General features: G+C 43.2%; 1 protein-coding gene across 1 annotated transcript in view; it reads right to left on the bottom strand.

Annotated features, from left to right (window-relative positions):
* The window catches only part of COL5A3 (collagen type V alpha 3 chain), a 196,262-nt gene that overhangs the window by 55,480 nt on the left and 119,989 nt on the right, over window positions 1-20,793 (bottom strand). Inside the window, exons 7-20 of the mRNA XM_083180418.1 lie at window positions 20,297-20,359; window positions 14,132-14,206; window positions 12,136-12,216; window positions 11,982-12,038; window positions 11,788-11,841; window positions 9,799-9,852; window positions 9,551-9,604; window positions 6,529-6,582; window positions 6,209-6,262; window positions 5,040-5,084; window positions 3,726-3,824; window positions 2,950-3,003; window positions 2,472-2,516; window positions 1,555-1,608 (exon numbers count right to left, since the gene is read on the bottom strand). Of these exons, the coding sequence (XP_083036544.1) occupies window positions 1,555-1,608; window positions 2,472-2,516; window positions 2,950-3,003; window positions 3,726-3,824; window positions 5,040-5,084; window positions 6,209-6,262; window positions 6,529-6,582; window positions 9,551-9,604; window positions 9,799-9,852; window positions 11,788-11,841; window positions 11,982-12,038; window positions 12,136-12,216; window positions 14,132-14,206; window positions 20,297-20,359 (843 nt within the window). The remainder of the gene's footprint in view (window positions 1-1,554; window positions 1,609-2,471; window positions 2,517-2,949; window positions 3,004-3,725; window positions 3,825-5,039; window positions 5,085-6,208; window positions 6,263-6,528; window positions 6,583-9,550; window positions 9,605-9,798; window positions 9,853-11,787; window positions 11,842-11,981; window positions 12,039-12,135; window positions 12,217-14,131; window positions 14,207-20,296; window positions 20,360-20,793) is intronic.

Raw genomic sequence — 20,793 nt, 5'->3', positions numbered from 1 at the left:
TTTAGCATTTTCTATCCACAATAGTGTGGCAGGGCATGCTGGGAGCTTGAAAAAATTGGAAAAATTTTATATTGCACATATCAACCAATCAGAATGTGTCTATCATTTTGCTATTGCAGCATAAAAAATGATAGACAGACTCTAATTGGTTGCTATGGGCAACATCAGCTTTTTCATTTTTAAAAGTTTTTGTAAATTTATCCCATAGTGTCCTAAATATGGGGCCGATTCAGAACCACTCATAGCGGGCCAAATTTGGCCCCATCCCCAAAGTTTGGGGTTTGCAAATGGCTTTGGTGAGTTTCACATTTGCCGAGTCGTTCGATCTAGAGGGGGCGGAAGGGGGCAGACAGTGGGTTGGAGCAGGGGAACTCCCAGCATTTTATGGGCATCCCCATAAAAACACTGGCCGTTCCCCTGTGGATGCAAGCGTGGCGTTGTATGCTCGGGGCCGGCAGCTAACATCACATGATGTCAGCGCCCGTATTCAGCCATCTCTGGCCACAATAAAAGTCAGTCTAGACTGTCTTTGATTAACGAAGGGGAAACAAAAAATATATTTTGTTCTCGTTCGGTTGCATGCGAGGGGATGTGTTCAAGAACACATCCCCTCGCATACTAGTGAGGGGATTAGGCGGTGACGGGATTCCACATATTTTCATGGTTACCGATGGGGATTTAGGTCATATGAACATCTCCTAGAAAACGTGACTCTTGGTGTCCTAGTCGGGAGAGCGAAATGAAGTTGTGTCACAAAAAAACTTAGGCCAAGTTTGGCCAATGTAGGTGCCAGCGGCATTTGCCAAGAGACTGACACCGCTGCTCCGAAATACTAACATGAGATCAGCATGACTGTGTCCTTCCTAAAATAGAAACCTACTGTACTGTGTGCTGGCCGAGTTTATTCCCGGGTGATGATCGATCACAACGCATTAAACATAAACGATTACAAATGATGTGAATTTGATGGAGCATGGAACAAAGTCAGCGAGGGTAACACATGACTTCATACAACACAAGATCAAGTATCAATCACACACAAGAGGAGAATACATGGTGTATTTGGCAGGTTTATTACAACATTGATTTATATAGAAGTTAGCAAAACCAGAACCAACAGATATACACGTCTGTACAGTAACCTTCATCCTCTGTGCATTGTTCTTACTCATCTACATACAAAGTCAAAGTATGACGCAAGATGGACCTTTAAATCCAGGCTTAAAATTCTGACCTTGGAACATTTCATTAGGTTGTGCACACAGACAAATCGAGAGGGGAACTCTAGCTCCTCCCATTGGTGTGTCTTCATGACATCGATCCCCCTCTCATCATAATGTTCCCCCAATCTCATGTTTCACCCAACACACCCCCAATATCTTCATATTAACTCTGTCACCTCACTTTCCTGTGACCACAGCAAGGAATGAAGATCAGAGGCCCCACTATTTCCCTATATACTGAGCAACTCACCCAATAATCCTGTTAGTGCAATTGCATAGCGGTGGCACAGAGACAACATCTAAACACACCGTGTATCCTACAAGTACTCACCGGTGGCCCTTCCGATCCAGCCAGACCTGATATGCCCTGCTTTCCTGGGGGACCCTGTAAAGAGACAATAGAGACAATGATGGAGTTTTATTTTAGGATTATCACCAATTATTTAATTAGAAAGAGCAGTTTATTCCCCAGCTACCTGTCACCTACACCACCTTCTATTATATACATAAAATTCCACTACAGGAACCCCGACAATCTCGTTTTATTTTGCTCTTCTCCACTCCATTTATTGTGGTTTCAATTTCTATTTCCAATTAATTGTTCATTGACTTTTCTGAACCTTTATTAATCCTCCATTAACTCACTTAGCTGCAAGTACCCGGTACATATGGGGGACACTGATGACTCTGGGAATAGAGGATGGACCTAGGAGGAGGCACTTAAATAGTTATCTAAACTGAACTGAGGCCTCTCTCATTCTATACTAGCCCACCTTGAACAGAGCATCCGTGTTCTTTGAGGTGCTGGGTACACATCCTTAAAAATACCCTCTGTAAGCTCTAAACTGTTATAGGTCTCTCATCGTTACTAAAAATGCAATACATTACAGAATGTGTTGCTTTGTTCTAGCATAAACACACAGGGAAGACTGTATGGAGACCAGTACATGTAACACTTTCATAACATAACATAGAAGATTAACAAACAAGAGTGTACAATTAGACATCAAAGAGAAAGGCACTCCGTGATAGCTTAAGATACACTGCCACCTACTGTCCCTCCAGTATAGCGTCTCAAGTCATTCTCAGCCTGCAGCTGTTGCTAAACTCTATTACATCCTTCTTATGAATTCATCAGGTATACAAGCTTCTATAAACCGCACCAGCCATAACTTTATAATAACCCTCTTACACAATGATATAAAAGAACTATGATGTATAGTAATAAGTAGAAGTATTTGGACTTACCTTCTCTCCTGGCATTCCAATAGGACCCTGAGGTCCCGGTAAACCCTGCAATGACATTATTGAAATAAGGAGCTGTATACCAAACAAAGTGTACTGTTCATACGGTCTCCATGTTCCAAGTTGGTTTTGATCGGTTTGCCAAGAGCACACAGTATGTGTCAAGGCTGCTGATATTTCTAAACCTAAAGACAGAAGTAATGGATTTGATATGTAGGTGCTCCCCCGAGTCACTCCCATATTCATGGATCGGTGATGTCATGAAATTTGCATAACTTTGCTATATAGCATTCACAATATTTAGTAGGTAAGTAATATGTGCAATATATATAAAACACTCCTCAGATGATATCTGTCTAGAATTGGTGCATTTTCTTTACATCTCATTACAGTTCTCCGAGATTCATGTCCTTATAATAACAGGTAGATTTCCTGCCAGATAACTCTTCAGTGTTTCTCTACTGGGTTTGTAGTTACTCACATGAGTTCCCGGGTTTCCCTGCTGTCCATTGGGTCCAGTCTCTCCTTGAATGCCCTGTTTGATAGAACAACACCCAGTATATTTGAGACAGGTAATTATACAATCTAGTTTATTGAACATGATATTTTCCATTCATTTGGGGGGTATATTCCATTATGTATGCCAAATAATATGGCATGTTAGTCATCTACTGCCGCACGCCTATTAGATTGTAAGCTCCATTGGGTAGGGCCATTTTGACCTTGTTTATGTCATTTCAATGGCACTGCAGCCCAAGTGGTGGAATGGGGGAGCCGGCTTTTATGGGGTCACTTGGTCTCTGCAGATTTGAAAGCGTCTGAAAGCCCATATGGAATTTGATGAAAATGTCCCTTAAAAAAATGTCCACCAGCTTGGAGGAGACAGATGCTAGTGGTCCTGCTGGACAGATGGCTAGATGTCCTAGCGGGTAGCGTATATCGCTACCCAGAAGTTTTGGGTTCCAGATAGCGAGCCTGGTGTATATCACTGGAAACAAGCAAAAAAACACTGGCAATGAGCATGTAACCCCTGGGAACGAGCATGTAACTCCTGTCAATGAGCATAATACCCATGGCAACGAGCATTTAGGTAAAAAAAATTAGTATAAATCTATGTTCTAATGCAGAATTTTTTTTGGCAGGGAGGAACAAAATTTGTAGTTACACGTCATTTACCTGTATCATGGACCCCTGAATGTAATGTGATGTCACGTTATAAATATAGAGTAGTAGCAATAATGATAATGATCTACTTACTTGATTTCCTTTTGGCCCTGGAGCTCCATCGATACCACTCACACCTTGTTGCCCAGGTGGGCCAGGGGACCCCCGGGGACCCACCAAGCCACGTGCACCCTGTAAGGTAGGTGCATCATATTACCTCATAATAATTGGCTATATTAACATGTAAGTAAAACTATGGTCATGCATTAACATTTATTCAAATACATTGGGGGAGCCATATTACTACAGTAGATCTAATATATATAGATGTCAGGGGAACAATGCCCCCTAGAGACTAAATGACATTTACACACCATAAAAGACGGAATAGAGTAGTGGTCAGGGAACAGGGGTAAATTACTCCAAATGGTGTCAAATTGAATTTCTGGGGGTAATGGACGGTAGTACAGCCGAAACACAGCCGGGCATGCATATGAATCTATATGCATGCCCGGCTGTGTTTCAGCAGCGCGGCCATCCATTACCCCCAGGAATTTCATTTCATTACATATACAATCTATATATATATGCCTGGCTGTGTGTGTTACAGTACTGTAGTGTACAAGGACCTGATGCAGTGCAGTGTGCCAGGCCCTTGTGTATAACACGCTTCCCTGCATGATGCCCCGGCCCCGCCTCCAAGTCCACCCGCTTTTTCAGTAGAGTCGACTAGTTGATGCGCCATCTCAGCAGCACGCAGTCTGTACTGTCGATGCGGCACCGAGTTTCTTTGCCTGGGTATAGGCTCCTATCAAGGGGTACCCATCTCTAGTCTAGGGAAAATAAATGTCCACAGACTGTCACTGTATCATCTTGTAGTACTGACACTGATAGTTGCCTGGACATCACAATTATGGGGTGTATTCAATGCTGGGGGCGAGCTGTGACAGCAAGCAGGGCTCTCTGCTCGCTGTCACAGCTCGCAGGGCTGCCGGCTCGCTGTCACAGCTAGCAGGGTCAGTGTTTAACTGACCCCCCTGCATACGCTGTTTCACCCTTGCTCTGTTTTTGGAGAGGGGGGGGAAACGGCGTATTCAGCTGCTGAAACAGCGAGACTCGCGGCTAAATGCAGCGGGCTCCCTGCATTAGCCGCAAGCTTTGCTGTTTGGGGGAATTTCCCTGCGGCATTGAATAGGGCCGCATTGAATACAGACCAATAGATCTCTATAAGAACAGATCAGTACTGGGGACAGTTCTCTCTTACAGATGACAGTCGCAGAGTCTTTTCTAGGCAAAGTAGGTGGTGTCACCCCCTACAGGTACCAGTCATATTCACAGTTCTCCGATACAGTAGGAACACATGTGCGAGGACCACCTAGCTGTACATGAAATAGAAAGACCACTTACTGCCTCTCCAGGGGACCCGGCTGGTCCAGAAGGTCCATCAGAACCCTGAGAAGACAGGAGAGCATCATCACAGTGTAATACAGGAGGTACAATACTGTAAATTAAGTGTTTTGAATAGCAGTTATGATAGTTTATCATCTAGACTACACTGTAAGTGCATGCATGGATTCATAGCAGTCTCTTTGGAAGATTAAAGCAGATGTCTGAATTGTTGCTATGGTTACAGCACCTTTCTCGTTCAGTTACTGTGAACAATTATATATAAATGTGCAGACCACACTTGCAGACCCCTATATAGTGCTGTACTGTATTAACTGCAGCTATCTATCAATGGCATTTTCCAACATGCGTCGCATCTGTTTTAATGCCAAAGTCAATGCTGTAACCAACGGCGCTGAGAGGGGGATGGAGCAGGTACTGAATACCCAGACCTGGGCCTGTCTGGAGTGCCTGGGCTACACATGGAAGGGAGTGTGCACAATCTTCAGAGTGGATCTATTTTCCATAGGTCGTTCCCCATGATTGGCCCCTAAGGAAGCAATCGGAAGGGTAATGAGGGGTGTCTGACATGTACCACACTGCCCATGGAGTTGGTATGGTCGCTGTTCTGATGGAGGGGCCTCAAAACTCACCCTTTAAACTGATAATATTTAAACACATGAATCGCTCATGTGAATTATGCAGTGATTAGGGATTAGTAGAAAACACTCAGACATTGAACTATAAAAGCCACAACCATATTTCCAAATGCCTGGTAACTTGTAGTGCCAAAAAGCCAGTCAGGTCAGGTATGGACGAGATAAAATAGATAAGATACAGTATAACGGTATTAGGGGTGTGGCCACAAATGATAGTGTAGAAGCTAAAACAGTATTAGGGGTGTGGCCTCTAAAAGGAGTGGAGCAGATATAACGGTATTAGGGGTGTGACCACTAAAGAGAGTGAAGCAGATATAACGGTATTAGGAGTGTGGCCACTAAAGGGGACGGGGCAGCTCCACCCCATGGTAGAAGATGATCATCACTGTGCCACAAAACAGTGATGTGATGTGCACAGTGGTTGGGATGATTGCAGCATCGGGGTGGGGGACAGTTACTTTGCTCAGTACTGAATACATACTTAGATGCTATTCCATTATAACATAACACATAACCCAAAGTGGATTTTACCTTGTCACCATTATTTCCACTTGGACCAGGAGGCCCTTGATTTCCCAGGTCTCCCTGCAGTAGAGAAAAGAGAAAATGAGATCAGAACTCTTGGCAGGACATCGTAGCCTATAATCAGGACACAAGGTGTCCCTTGATGTTTCCACAGTCTTTGTAAGTCACAACATCGCTGCTGAAGGGGTAAAACTGCTTCATCCTCCATGTAGCTGGACATATGATGTCATTTCCTCCCATTAATAAAACAAGCTTGAGGATAGGAGGCCAGAGACAGATTTATTAAGCACCAAGCTCACGAAACACCATTATTCCTTTCCACTTACCCTGTGACCCTTATCGCCTGGAAGTCCCGGCAAGCCATCAAATCCACGATCACCCTAGGCCAAGAAAAACAGGGATGAATCTTTGATATACTGTACCTGTAAATGCCATCTGTCGTTTCATGACCAACGAGAAGAGCATCTTATGCCTACACACAGGGTGCAGGAAGCCACTAGCAGTGGTTCAGTCTCAATGACCACATCACCACGTTGTTCTACGTGTGGTGAGGCAGGCGGAAATGATTCACTACTGAAGCCAATATCTACCACCTTCACCCAATGCTATCAGCCCTTCTCTGAGTAATATACAGAGAGTCACTTCTAAAGATGGTAGTTGGCAAATCCTCCTCATATTCTGTTGGCACCTGGAAATGCCAGGACAATCAAACACTAGCAACCATCTGTTGATGACCCTCATGAATAGGTGTGTCTATAGAGATGAGGGGTCTGGGAAATGTGGCTGCAGGTCTGGAAAATGTGGCCAAATGTCCATCCATTGAGGATCTATCTATGTAATATAGCAGGTATTCTGTACAATGCACCTGGGTTTCTGACTGTGCAAAATGAATCTTAGACATTGCAATAGTACTGTAATACCAACGTAGGAGTAATGCTGGTGAGAATGTGATGCACTGGTTACTATAGAATGGGTGGGTCTAAGATGTGTAAAGAAAGGGTACAATGAATGCTAGCACTATGGCAGCAACTAAATGCTGCTATAATTTGGGTGGAGATATTTGCTTGCACAATGTGGGATAATCGTTGGTACAGTCTGGGAGAACTGACTGATGCTACCATAGAGTTCAGTTTCAGCATAATGCAGAGAGCATTCATTCACTTCCTATGGGGGTTGTGTATGCCTGTGTGTGTGAGTGTGTGTGTGAGTGTGTGTGTGTGTGTGTGTGTGCGCGTGCGTGTGTGTGTGTGTGTGTGTGTGAGAGTGAGTGGGGGGGGGGGTAGCACTGAGACTCTCCGAAGTAATCTTCAGATATTATATTTTGTGTATTCTGTATGCATAAAATAACTGTATCATATTGACCTAGGTGTGACCTGATTTTGTGTATTAAAATGGCTGATATGCATGTGATCTGGTTCCAGGGCTGAAGAGATAGTATATGTTCTCTTTAAGTCAAGGAAGCAAGATAATGATCCCATCCCAACAGACATTCTTTTTAGGCTAGTTCAAGAAATAGGTATCTGAAAAAGGTTATCAATGAGGTTAGAGAAGTGTCCAAAGAACGGAATTTTGTGACCATCTGGTCTGTCTCAACCCTCCATTTCTACTGAGACAGTTACTAAAGTTCAAATCGCCAGGCATGTCCAAACTGTGGCCCTCCAGCTGCTGTAAAACTACAAATCCCATCAGGCCTTGCCACAGTTTTGCTAGTAGGGAATGTATAAAACTATTGCAAGGCATGCTGGGATGTGTAGTTTCACAACAGCTGGAGGGCCATAGTTGGACATGCCTGCACTAAGCAATACTGTATTTTTACTGATACTGTTTGTAATATAGTCTAGTGTGTACGCTCAATATGTTTTTTGTAGCACATTCTCATTAATGATGTTCACAATTTGACTATATCGTCAGCGACTGCATGTACAGATCGGGGACAGGATGATGTCACTGGGGACAGGATGACATCACTGAAGGATATCATAAACAAGGTGATATAGGATAAGTACGAGATCTTCCAAAGTGTTCATTACCTTAAGGAGGGTCTTTAGATTGGTGACACAAACTTTTTTGTTATACGTAATGTATAGCAAAAAAGTTTGTTTCACGCCAGAGTACAAACATCATGTAAATTAGAGAACTGACTTTTTTTTTAATTATTTTATTTCCCTTATATTTCCTTGAATCTAATGCAATATCATCTGTTTTTCTATGTTTGCAATATTTATTTTCTGCAATCAGACCTTAGAAATAGTTTTCAGATTAAATACATCTGAATAGAATATTCACTTATTTCTTGTTGAACGTGTGAGCCTGTGCTGACCAATGCTACATACTTATGTTTAAATGTGAAATATTAATATTGGTCCAGAGAACGTAAAGACTCCTTTTAATTCCTTTCACGATGGCAGTGATCAGTGATAGACCAAAGTGCGCAACCATCATGGCTGTCTTAGACTGCGGTATCTGAGCGCAGACTGGAATCATGATGTACAGTATAAAGACTGGAGAAATGGAAAAGTTGCCAAGAGCAACCAATCAACTTCTACATATTTTATAGAATGTACTTGGTACGTACTAGCTAGAAGATGATTGATTGTTCTGGGCCAGTGGTATCAAACTCATGGCCCTCCAGCTGTTGTGGAACTACACGTCCCAGCATGCCCTACCACATATTTTATATAATGAATTGCTAGAACTGTGGCAGGGCATGCTGGGACATGTAGTTCCACAACAGCTGGAGGGCCATGAGTTTGACACCACTGTTCTGGGCAACGTCTCCCCTTGTCCACACTTTAGGAGGCTTGATACATCTCCTATATAGTATTTTTAAGTTTTTCTGATAATATATAATATATTCAATTATTAAATAGAAAAAATGATTTTGCTAGAGATGTGGTCCACCAGATACAGTATAAGGAAAGGAACTTCTGCTCTGGCCACAGCTTTTCGTACTTGGTGGGGTATTTATCAACTTGGAAAGAGAAAAAGTAGAAAGAGATAATGTACCGACCAATCAGCTTTGTCATTATTGAAACACAGCCAGTAAAATAACAGTTCAAATCTAATTGGTTAGTCTTCTGTGCGTGGATCTAAGCATTCAATCAGCACGCTGGGTCAGAGAACAGCAGCCAGCAATAGGAGAAAGGGGACTTAATATGGGGGTGGGAGAATGTGTGCTCAGAAAGCTCAGATCAGACTTCTACTGGTTACATTAAGTATGTATATTTATCACGGTATAAAGCCGCTCCACCATATTCCCATACTTGTTCCAGAGCAGGGGGTTTGGATACTACCTGCACTTTATAATGCACTGGTCTGCACAAGTACAGTGCTAAGATTTACACCTACCTTGATTCCAGTTTCTCCAGGTAATCCACGGCCGCCATCTGCTCCTCCGCGCCCCTGAGAGATAACAGAGAGAAGATGAACACGGCCAGTTTGAGAACACAAACAGAGAGGGGCAGAATGGAAAAGGAGGTATGGAAATAAGCAAGAAGGAGAGGGGGGGGGGGAGAGAGAGAGAGAGTATGAGTGATAGGTTGATGGAGTCGATGATATTAATATACACATAATGTAAGTGTAGGATTGATACTCACTCTTTTACCAATCTTTCCAGGGGGTCCAATGATGCCTTGAAAACCCCGTGGGCCCTGGAACCATAAAGGAATAATTCAGATAGTTTCAAAAAAGGGCAAGATGCTATGGAGCCATCTTTCCACCATTGGGTGACACAAGCAGAATAAGTCTGGGCAATATGGCAGATAGATGGCGCTGTGCACAAGTGCAATATACCTGGCGGGTCAGTGCAATGTGACTGCAGGATGTGTAATGAGGCTGGTGGTCTATGCTGGTCTTATGGAAACAAACCACCTCACCATAGGGTGACACAGATAGGATGAAGCTCTGCACTGCGGGAGATGGGTGACACTGTGCAGTGTTGAAGAACACCTGTGTAATGAACCTGCAGGGTTGTATAAGGAGGCTAGCTGCATATACTCGCTCCCATTATATGGTTATGCAGGCAGGATAATGGCTGATTGTCCCAATTCAACCAAAAATATGTATGAGAATGTTCCAAAATGGTAATTGTTAACATTAAGGGGTTAATCCAATCAGGGGGACATTCAGAGTTGGTTGAAGTTTAGCAAAATTGAGCAAAACTGCAATCTCCAGCAGTATTCTGTGGGGGTGGTGCCAAGCACTACATAAGTCCGATCCAAAGGCCTACATTTTCCAGGTAATTCCCAGGAAAGGCGGCGCCCCACAACTCCATGTTGTTGCATCGCCGCCCCTGTAGCCATGCGGTGGCCGCAGTTTAAGTTTTCATTGACACATGCGTAGTTGTCGGTAAATCGCAACCTGGGATTTTCGGACAATTGCGCAGAGGTCTGAATCAGGCCCCTGGTGCGAGGTTGTGCTAGTTGGCTTGTGCATGCCGCTTTCCCAGAAAATTCACAATGCAAACTGAATTTACAATACATTTCCAATTTTGAATTGTGTTTCCAGAGAAAATTCATATTTTTTTTACTGGACACCCTCCTGCATAAAATGGACTTGCTTGCTTAAGAGGCTATTACCAAACCCCCTTCATTTGGAGGTTTTCAATTAGCTGAATTGGGCTAACAACTTCATGTCATTTTTGGGTTTAAAAAATAAATTACCTCAAGTTGCACAATTCAAATTTTAACTTTTACAAAAAATAAGTACTTTTCATAATTTAGATTTTTAAAAAGTCACCTCACATTACCCTAAAAGCTCATTTTTTTAATTAAATTGTATTTTATTTGTATATTTAATCCCTTTTTATTAAACAAAATTCTTTGGCTATTTGTGGGGTTTTTCAATTTAAAAAAAATGCAAAAATCCTCCATTTGGCACCTTCTAAAGGCACCCAGTACTTGTGGCTATTATCAGCCTTCTATCTGCTAATGAAGTTATTACTTCTTTTGGGGTCCAGGAAGATCTCCCCACTTTTTCATGCACTGCTCCGAAATCGTTTGGTAGAAAATTTGCATACCCTTGCCGCGACTACCAAAGTGCATAGTCTTGGAGTTTTATAAAACAAACTCACATTTGCAGGCATGCACCTAACTGGTGTGACCTCCTAAGTATCTCCTCCAACAAAAACAGGAATAAAGGACATGGGTGCTCCCTCCTCAACTTTTTTGAGGTGAAGTACCGCCAGTGACCACTAGAGGCCACTAGATGGACTAAATTACTCCTTAACAGAAAGTGAAAGCAAAATTATCTGTTTGAAAGAACTTCCTGCATATGGACAGACGGAGCTGTGGAGACAGAGATTGGAGGTAGGGACTAAGCAGGTAGGGACTAACAGGCTTTTAACTAGTATGAGAAAACAAAACAAGGTATAACAAATTATTTCAACTTCAGCACTCAAGCACCACCAACAGGTCATGTTTTGTAGACTCATTACTCAAGCACAGGTGCGTTAACCTATGTTGCTGTGTCAGTTTCCATCCCACATGTTCCACAGGCAGCAATTTCAAACCATGACCAGTTGTGGATACTTGAGGGGTGAGGTTAAGAACCACAGTAAGAAATAGAAGAAAGCTCAAATCCCTTACCGGAGGTCCTGATTCCCCAAAATCACCCTTTAGACCTTGTGGACCAGGTGCACCCTGAAATATAAGCAAACAATACAAACTTTAAGTGGTTTCTCAGTTCTGGCTCTTTTGTATTTATCAGTGAACAGAAGGAACACTAATCTTAATATGAGGTAAAAGGAAATGTCGTTACAACTCCTTATAAACATACTTACAAGAGGACCTGAGCGCCCCGTCATCCCCAGTGGCCCAGGCGGACCTTTCATAGCCATCTGACAATAGAAGCAATGACATTAATCAGCAATGCAATGGAAGCAATTTTTAGGAAAATCCCCTCAACCCAAAAACATGCTCCACGGTACACGTTACCTTGGCTTGCTGCAAGATGTTCTGCGCCTGTGCTTCCTGAAATGACACCGTCTGTCCTGTGCCATCACCACCGTACTGGAACTATACAAGAGATACACACCACATAATATTTTCAGTTGTAGTTGGATATAGTGCAACATAAATTCATGTTCAGAGCAGTTTATGTTCTCGGCCCCAGTGCTAAATGGAGAAATGACGTACAGGAGACACAGTGTGTGGCCAGTAGCCGGTAGGACCTACAGCACCGCTATGGTCCCATACAAGTAACGAAGGATGAGAACTGCCCTTAGTGTTTCTAAAGGCAACTGGTGATCACTTGTCCCTCCACACATACGGAACGTGACCAGATATTGGTTTATGCATGCGCACGTTGGGTCCTGCATCGCCGGATGCAAGTAACCCCTAACCGGCAGCTGAATGACAGCCAATGACAGCTTGGGGGTGGGGAAAAGGAAGTCATGAGATTAGGGGGGGGGGGGATGTTGGCCCTGTTTTCTGGTAGTGATTAGGCAAGTGTCTGTCTAACAATTCAGATTTATTGCCCCCAGCTATGGAGCGGTGGCAGCCATTCTGAGTGAGCCTTATGGCCAATGCAGCGACCGATGGTCACGATGCTGCCTTTACGGATGGAGCCCATTGGATCTGAGATACCAGCAATGAGTGTCTTTCGTCCTCAGACGCTTGTGGCATTCCCATTATTCGAATCACTGCTGCTTTCAAAGGTGCAGCTACAATGCAGACATCCTCCATCTCTGAATCAGGCCCCATTCTAGCAGTTACATTACTGGCCTGATACTGTATGTCCTGCAGCACGTCACAGATGGCAACCGCTCCACATAGTTTGCAACAGCCCAATTATATGGGTGCTGCCATTACAGTGAATTCATACAAAGGAATCTCCAAAGCAACGAGAGCTCTGTCACTTACAGCGTGAGTTCTACAGAGTAATTATTTAATTGTATTGGTTCTTTATTATGCCCCATAGGGAGACTGTGAAATCATCAATATAATAATCTCAATACTGTGATTCACAGGGGAGAATCATTTAATTAGGGTGCGCACTTATTGAAATCTAGAAGGCCTTTCTAGGCAGGGTCATTGATAATCGATGGTTCTTGTCGCCGTCGATGGTTTGTAGCAGATGGCTTTGCCATCAATAAGGGAAGTCCATCGACTCGCATCGGTAGAAGAGGTCCAATGCATGTGTTGCATCCTGCGCTGCCCCTACCCGCCAATGGTTTAGTCATCAATGGATTCCTACTGATGGTTCAAAAGTATCAACCATCGATGGTGTGTGCCTGGATTAACAACCCTGTCCACAGCAGGAATGTGTCATGCATCAAGCAGGAATGTGTCATGCATCACCCAGAGGAATGCCTAGGACTATATTCATTACATCATCACATTACATCATCATATCCCCCATCAATCACCCCAGGTCAGTCACTTCCCTTATCTATATCTATTAATGCCACACGAAACTGCCCCTTATTCAGATTATGCCAAATAGAAAAGTATGGTGTATTTAATATATTACATGTATAACTCACGGCACTGCTCCGACCTCAGCTTTTCTGGGGGTGGGGATAACTATGGCGTGAAATCAGAGGGAGAACACCGTTGCACTAAATATTGTTAGTCAATGAGGGGAGATGTACCTTTGGAGAAACTGGAGAGAGATAAAGTACCAGCCAATAATTTCCTGTCATGTGTTTGAAAAATGACAGTTGGGGGCTGATTAGTTGGTACTTTGTCTTTCTCTACTTTATCTCACTGCAAGGGCCGATACATCTCCCCCTGAGTGACTTACTCTCTGACATGGCCATCTTATCAGAATGCCAGTGGCCTTGGTGGCTGGGCTGACACACACTAAAACTAGGTCCGGCGTGAGGGTGGACACAACCTTCAGCCTATGTGCGCACGCCAGCATGTGCCGTGTTAGTTACACACCTGCTGTCCAATGACCCAGAATCCCTCAGATTCAGGTTCTACTTACAGGCAGCATCACTGTGTTCCCAGGTGGCCCTAGGATTCCGTCAGCTCCATTGAGGCCAGGTCGCCCTGGAGGACCCTGTACAAAAAAACAAAACAGAAGAGAGACGGGTGGGCTGTCAGTCACAGGAAGAGTGTGGAGAAATCGGCATCGTGTACTGACATGTAGAGTGTGGTGTAGTGCTGCAGGGTGAGTGAGCGAGGATAAAGGAACACTGCACACATACATATTACATGACATCACCATGTTGATTCCATTCTCAGCTGAGGGTCAATACATCACTCAGATATGTCACGGATTTAGTCCTCGCTACATGCAGTGTAATTTACTGGCATGTTAATCTTGTGTAATACCTTCTGTTCCCCAGAAAACATGGATGTGCTTAGTTTATGGCCCCGTTTGACAGGAGACATACAGGTATGTCTGACCTAAGAGGATTCCCTTTCTTCAGACAGGTATATGAGCTATGTGCATGCTTCCTGTCCACAGAAATCACAGTACAGTACTTGCAGTCACACATTCCCCTTCACACTAAACGTACTACCCAGGTTATTGTCAGGGGTAACCAAGTTCGGTGTGAAAGGGTCCACCTGGGTTGTGCTGCTCGGGAATCTGGCCCTTGTACTTATACACAGCCCGTGGAATTAATGCTGGCAGAGGGCACCTGGACATTAACCGCATTCACTTACCCAGGTTGGAGTACATACAATCTGTAGGGACACCAGCTTGCGACTGGGCACATGTCATTTGCAGCTACTGTAATTTTGACATTATAGTATTACTGTATAATCACTACCTTCAGTCCGACTTAGCTTACAATGTAAGAAGAATATGAACAAATACTGAGCATTGCATTAAAGCTGTGTACACACGGGGGCGATAGATGAAAAGGAGAAACTGAGCAATATATCTCCCCCGTGTGTACGGGGCTTTAGAGAAGAGAAGTTGCACTGTTTAGTTAGATATGCCTAAAAGCAACGGGATAAGATTAGGGAGTAAAAACATTTTGAACACAATTTATGGTTGAATTCTATATCTTACAGGCCTGTCTCAGATGTCTCCAATTGCGTGTTCATAAATGGATGCTGTATTAAGAATCAGCTGCATCTATGCTAACACAAACCATCAGTGTGCATTTGCACCAGTTCAATCCTTGGCAGGGGCAATCGTGCTGTGAAGGGGGGGTGGGGCAGGTACTAATTATTCCATACCTCCTAACTACCCCAAATAGTAGGGGGAGGGGGGTTTGAAGGAGCCTTTTCACTGATACCACTAGTACTATTGCTACCATTACTAGTGTTATTACTACTACTTCTATTCCTACTACTACTGCTGCTGCTTCCACTAATACTGCTGCTAATACTACTGGTTATACTGCTACCACTACTACTGGTACTACTGCTACTGCTGAATGTACTATAACCGCAGCTGTTACTTCTACTACTGCTATTAGTAGTATTACTACTGCTGCTGCTACCACTACCACACTGCTCATACTATTACTACTAAAAGTACTATCACTGCTGCTGTTACTGCTACTACAGGGTTGCCGACTTTATAATTCTCCTCTCCGGGAGAAGCCCGGAGAGGAGAGTTCCAGCAGCCGCTCAGGGGGCGGGGCTTAAGTGTGATGTCACTAAGCCCCACCCCAATGATGACAAACTGTCTAATTCACGGATCTCCGTGGAGGGGGCGGGGCTAAAATGACGTGTGTGTCATTTTAGCTCCGCCCCCTCCTCTGAGACCCGAGGATTGCGGCATTTTAATGCCGCGATCCGGGGCGCAGGGGGGGTCCCACCTGAATCCGGGAGGGTTGCCCAGCCTTCCGGGGGGCCGGGAGGGGGTCCCGATTTTCGGGAGACTCCCGGCCATTCCGGGAGAGTCAGCAACCCTGTGTTACTATAACCATTGCTGCCTTTTTCCATTACCACCACTGCTGTTGCTGCCATTACTATTGCTGCTGCTGCTACTACTACTACTATCATTACCACTGCTATAACTACTACTATTACTGCTACCACCACTACTACTGTTACCACAATAAGTAATAATACTAATACTGTTACTACAGCAACTATTAATACCACCATTACTACTGTTGCTAACATTACTACTGCTATAATTACTACTATTACTGCTACAACTAATATTACTACTACCACTGCTAATATTACTAATACTATTACTATAGCAACTACTAGTACTACTGTTACTACCATAACTAATATTACTAATACTATTACTATAGCAATTACTATTAATACTACTACTACTGTTACTACCATAACTAATATTACTAATACTATTACTATAGCAATTACTATTAATACTACTACTGTTACTACCATAACTAATATTACTAATAGTATTACTATAGCATCTACTATTACCACTACTACTACTGTTACTACCATAACTAATATTACTAATACTATTACTATAGCAACTACTATTAATACTACTACTACTGTTGCTAACATTACTACTGCTATAACTACTACTATTACTGCTACAACTACTGCTGCTAATATTGATACTATTATCACCACCACTGTTATTACCATAACTATTCCTACTTATTTTACTACCACTACTACAACTACTATTACTACTTCTATTATTAATATTATTACTGCTATGACTAGTTCTGCTGCTGCTACTACTATTACTACTAATACTATTACAAAAACTACTATTAATATTATCACTACTACTACTGCTGTTACTACTATTATTATTAATGCTTCAAATACTACAACTACTACTATTACCACTACCATTACTACTGTTGTTACCATTGCTTCTGCTACTACTACTTCTAACATTACTACTACTATGACCAGTACTTTAGCTACTACTACTAGTACTACTACTAATAATAATAATAATAATACTGTTACTATTACAACAACTACTATTATTAATACTACCACTATTTTTACTACTGCTACTATTATTATTATTACTACTACAAGTGTACAGCTGCTTATACTACTACTGTTACTAACGTTACTTCAGCTTCTTCTATTATTACTACTACTTTTATTACTATTAAACAATTACTATAACTACTATTACTGCTGCTAATACTACAAGTACTACTACTATTACCAGTGGCATAGCTAGAAATTTTATCTAGAAAGCTAGAAAGGGAGGCGCTCATTAGATATGTACAGGGTGGGACCAGCTCAGCGCTCACTGCTGTCTGGGTCGCCTGTCAGTACAGCCAGCGGCGCCCACCGTAGATCCCACTGTGCTGCTCCTCCAAGCCGCCGTGGGGTCTGCCACATATGTAGCTACGCCACTGACTATTACTGCTACCACTACTACTGTTGATACCATTACTGCTACTACCACTATTATGCTACTATCACTACTAATGCTACTATTACTGTTACTATTACTACTAATGTTATTATTACTGCTACTATTAGTACTATAATCACTACAAAAAGTAGTGTGTTAAGTAACCAACAATTCTCCATCCACAAGGAGGCGCTGTTTCATAGAGTCACATTAAACAGCTGCTGAGCAGTTACATCCTGTATGTAGGCCAGGACTATTACATCTGAGCAATCAGGCTCATCTATAGTCCTATGTAAAGTCCCAGACACACTAGGGGCAAAATGTATTAGGCTGTGAAAATCAGAAAGTGAGATATTTTGGGAGAGTTTTCCCTTTTTTTCTAAAGCAGCAATCAATTACAAAATTGGCAAAATCAAGCTGGTTTTGCAGTGTAAATGATTGCCACTTTAACAAAAAATGGGAAAACTCTCCAGAAATCTCTCCCTTTCTGATTCTCACAGCCTATTACATTTGGCCCTAGATAAGAAATTAAAAAAATATCGATCAGAAGGGCCCTACTGAGTAATATCTTTTTAAATGATGTCTAGTGCATGGGTTCTCAAACTCGGTCCTGAGGACCCCACGCAGTTCACGTTTTCCAGGTCATTAATTACTCATTGACACATTTTAAAAGATCCACAGGTGGAGCTAATTATTTCACTTGTGATTCTAAGGAGACCTGCAAAACATGCACTGCGTGGAGTCCTGAGGACCGAGTTTGAAAACCTGTGGTCTAGACTGTACACTCAATATCATTAACAATGTATGCTCTTGCGCATCTTTAGTGACCCCCATCTGCTGAACAAGTAGTTTGAAATTGGCTATATACATACCCTCCAATTGTACCGATTCTGCCCGTACAGTACCACTTTTTAGTGGTCTCTACCAGCAAAATTCAAAGTGTACCGATGTACCGATTTGGAGGAGCATCACACAACATAGCTGTACAGTGCCAGCAAACCAAGTCTGCTCGGGCATCCGAGTCGAGCACACTGAGTTCCGGGAGCAGGACGACGCCGGGTGACATCATCGGTAAGCTGCGCCCCACCCGGAAGCTGCCTCTGCCACTGAGAGTGAGAGGTCTGTGGGGACGGACGCTGCCTGCCTGCACTGCAGTGCAGGCAGGAGGCAGAAGCAGCACAGACAACGCCAGGGGACGGCACGGAAGTATCTGCGGGGGACCTGTTGACCTTACACCTTAAGGTATCACTTTGGAGCTTGAGCATAAGGGACTGGGATGCCAGTTTACCCTTAAACAGCTCCAAGAGACAGACTTTATCTGCCGCTCATCCCATATACCTTCCCATTCACTGCCGATTTTTATTTACTTTTTACTCCACTCTGCACTAGTTCTGTTAAATAAATTACAATAAACCTGCACATCTTTTTCATGTCATCATTATAGCAATACAAATGTATAATGTGTATATATACACTCACAGGTATATAATATTTATATGAATGTAATTTGACATTATTCAATAAAAAAATGCCCAGTACACATTCGGAAAGGGGGCGTGGTCAATGACCCATGACCACGCCCCCTTTTTGATGTGTACCGATTTCTGCCCTTCAGATGTTGGAGGGTATGTATATAGCCAACGATAGTCCCAGTGACATCACTGAATGATATTGTTTACGGATATCGCTTAGTGTATGCGCTCAATATCGTTTGCCCGGTGGCACCGCCAATATACAGAACTATATCAACAGTGCCCCTAGTCGTCTAGTGTGTATGGAGGCTTTATAGCTGCTTTGCACCAACAATGAAATGCCTGCAGTGCGCTATTGCTGTACATGCAGCACACAGGCCAGGAGTTGCACAATATAAATTGTGCTCAGTCTATGTCCAGACTCATACCTCCCAACTTCTGTCCATATGAAATAGGGACACTCGCGCGGCGAAGCCGTGCGAGCGCCCGAAAAGGGGGCGGGGCATATGCAAATGAAGGCACGGCTTATGCTAATTAGCCGCGACTTCATTTTCATACGAGAATAGACGCTGTGCGCATGCGCACAGCGTCTATTCTACTAGATTGGGGGTCTCCCAACTGTCACCCCCCCGCAGCGGGACAATGCCTGCCGCGGGTGGGACAGCGGGACAGGACCCGAAAATCGGGACTGTCCCTCTAAAATCGTGACAGTTGGGAGGTATGCAGACTCCAGCAGCATGACTGGCAGGCTGACAGCTGGGTACCAACCAATCGAACAGCAGTAAATTAGCTGTGCAGAGTTTATCCTGTCCCTATTCCAGATGCAGCAGCTGTTAACAGTGATGGATCAGACCCTACAATTACACACACAGAGCAAGCAGGAGGTTGTTATTAATGTGAGACATGTCCTCCTATTAGCTAACAGAAATCAATTCAAGCTGTGTTTGTCTTTAACACAGTCCCATAATGAAAATATCCACTTGGCGTGGCATGTAAGCCTTGTACTCGGCGATATGTCAAACCAGAAATATAAATGTGTGACTTATCTTCCTAGTTTGCATGGCAGCTATACATTGGCGCATGTATGTGTGCCAATGTATAGTGTGGCCAAGTATGAAATGTATTTATGCCTGCACCAATATGGCTGATTCGGTGATTTCACTGATTATTGGCATAAAAGTGACAGTTGGTGTATTTTTCATCCGGAAGCAGAAGGTGTCGGCCTTGTATCTGCCATCATGGGAGGGACCTTTTACAAATGATTGAGTATACTCAGCTGCCCCATATGACTTAACAATGCTATGCACAGACATGACTGCGGCAACTAACATACTGTGTGCCCTCAAGAACCCGCATGCAGCAAGATGCGGTTATGTATGTAAGTACTTACCCTCTCACCCGGGTCTCCAGGTGGCCCAGGAGGGCCCAGAGGTCCAGCTGGTCCTGGTTCCCCCTAGATAAGAGACATACAAATAAATATATATGCATTATAAATATTTCAAACCTACTTTCCTCCACAGTACGGCACTCAAGAGGGTGTATTTACTAAGATGGGAGTTCTATTTCAGATGGGATGTTGCTATGCGCAACCAATCAGTTTAGATTTATTATCTTCTAGAAGGTGCTAAAAATATAAGAAGTCGATTTTGATTGGTTGCCCATTGCAACATCTTCAATAGAACCCCCATCTTAGTAAATTTACCCATAGACATCTGGTTTTACGACCTTAACCTTACACAATAAATAATAAAATGTGTTCTTTCTAACTATCCACTGATGAGCTGGAATTCTCCGCTGGTATACGGTCGATAAGTTGACACGATATGATCGACATAGGCTAAAGGTCAGCACAAGCAAAAGGCAGATGTGGCAATGGTCGACACTTGA

This window comes from Crinia signifera, chromosome 4 (genome assembly GCF_055691185.1).
Source record: "Crinia signifera chromosome 4, ASM5569118v1, whole genome shotgun sequence".
In the NCBI taxonomy this organism is placed as follows: Eukaryota; Metazoa; Chordata; class Amphibia; order Anura; family Myobatrachidae; genus Crinia; species Crinia signifera.
The sequence above is the reverse complement of the archived record's forward strand: the minus strand, read 5'-3'. Positions and strand labels throughout refer to the sequence as shown.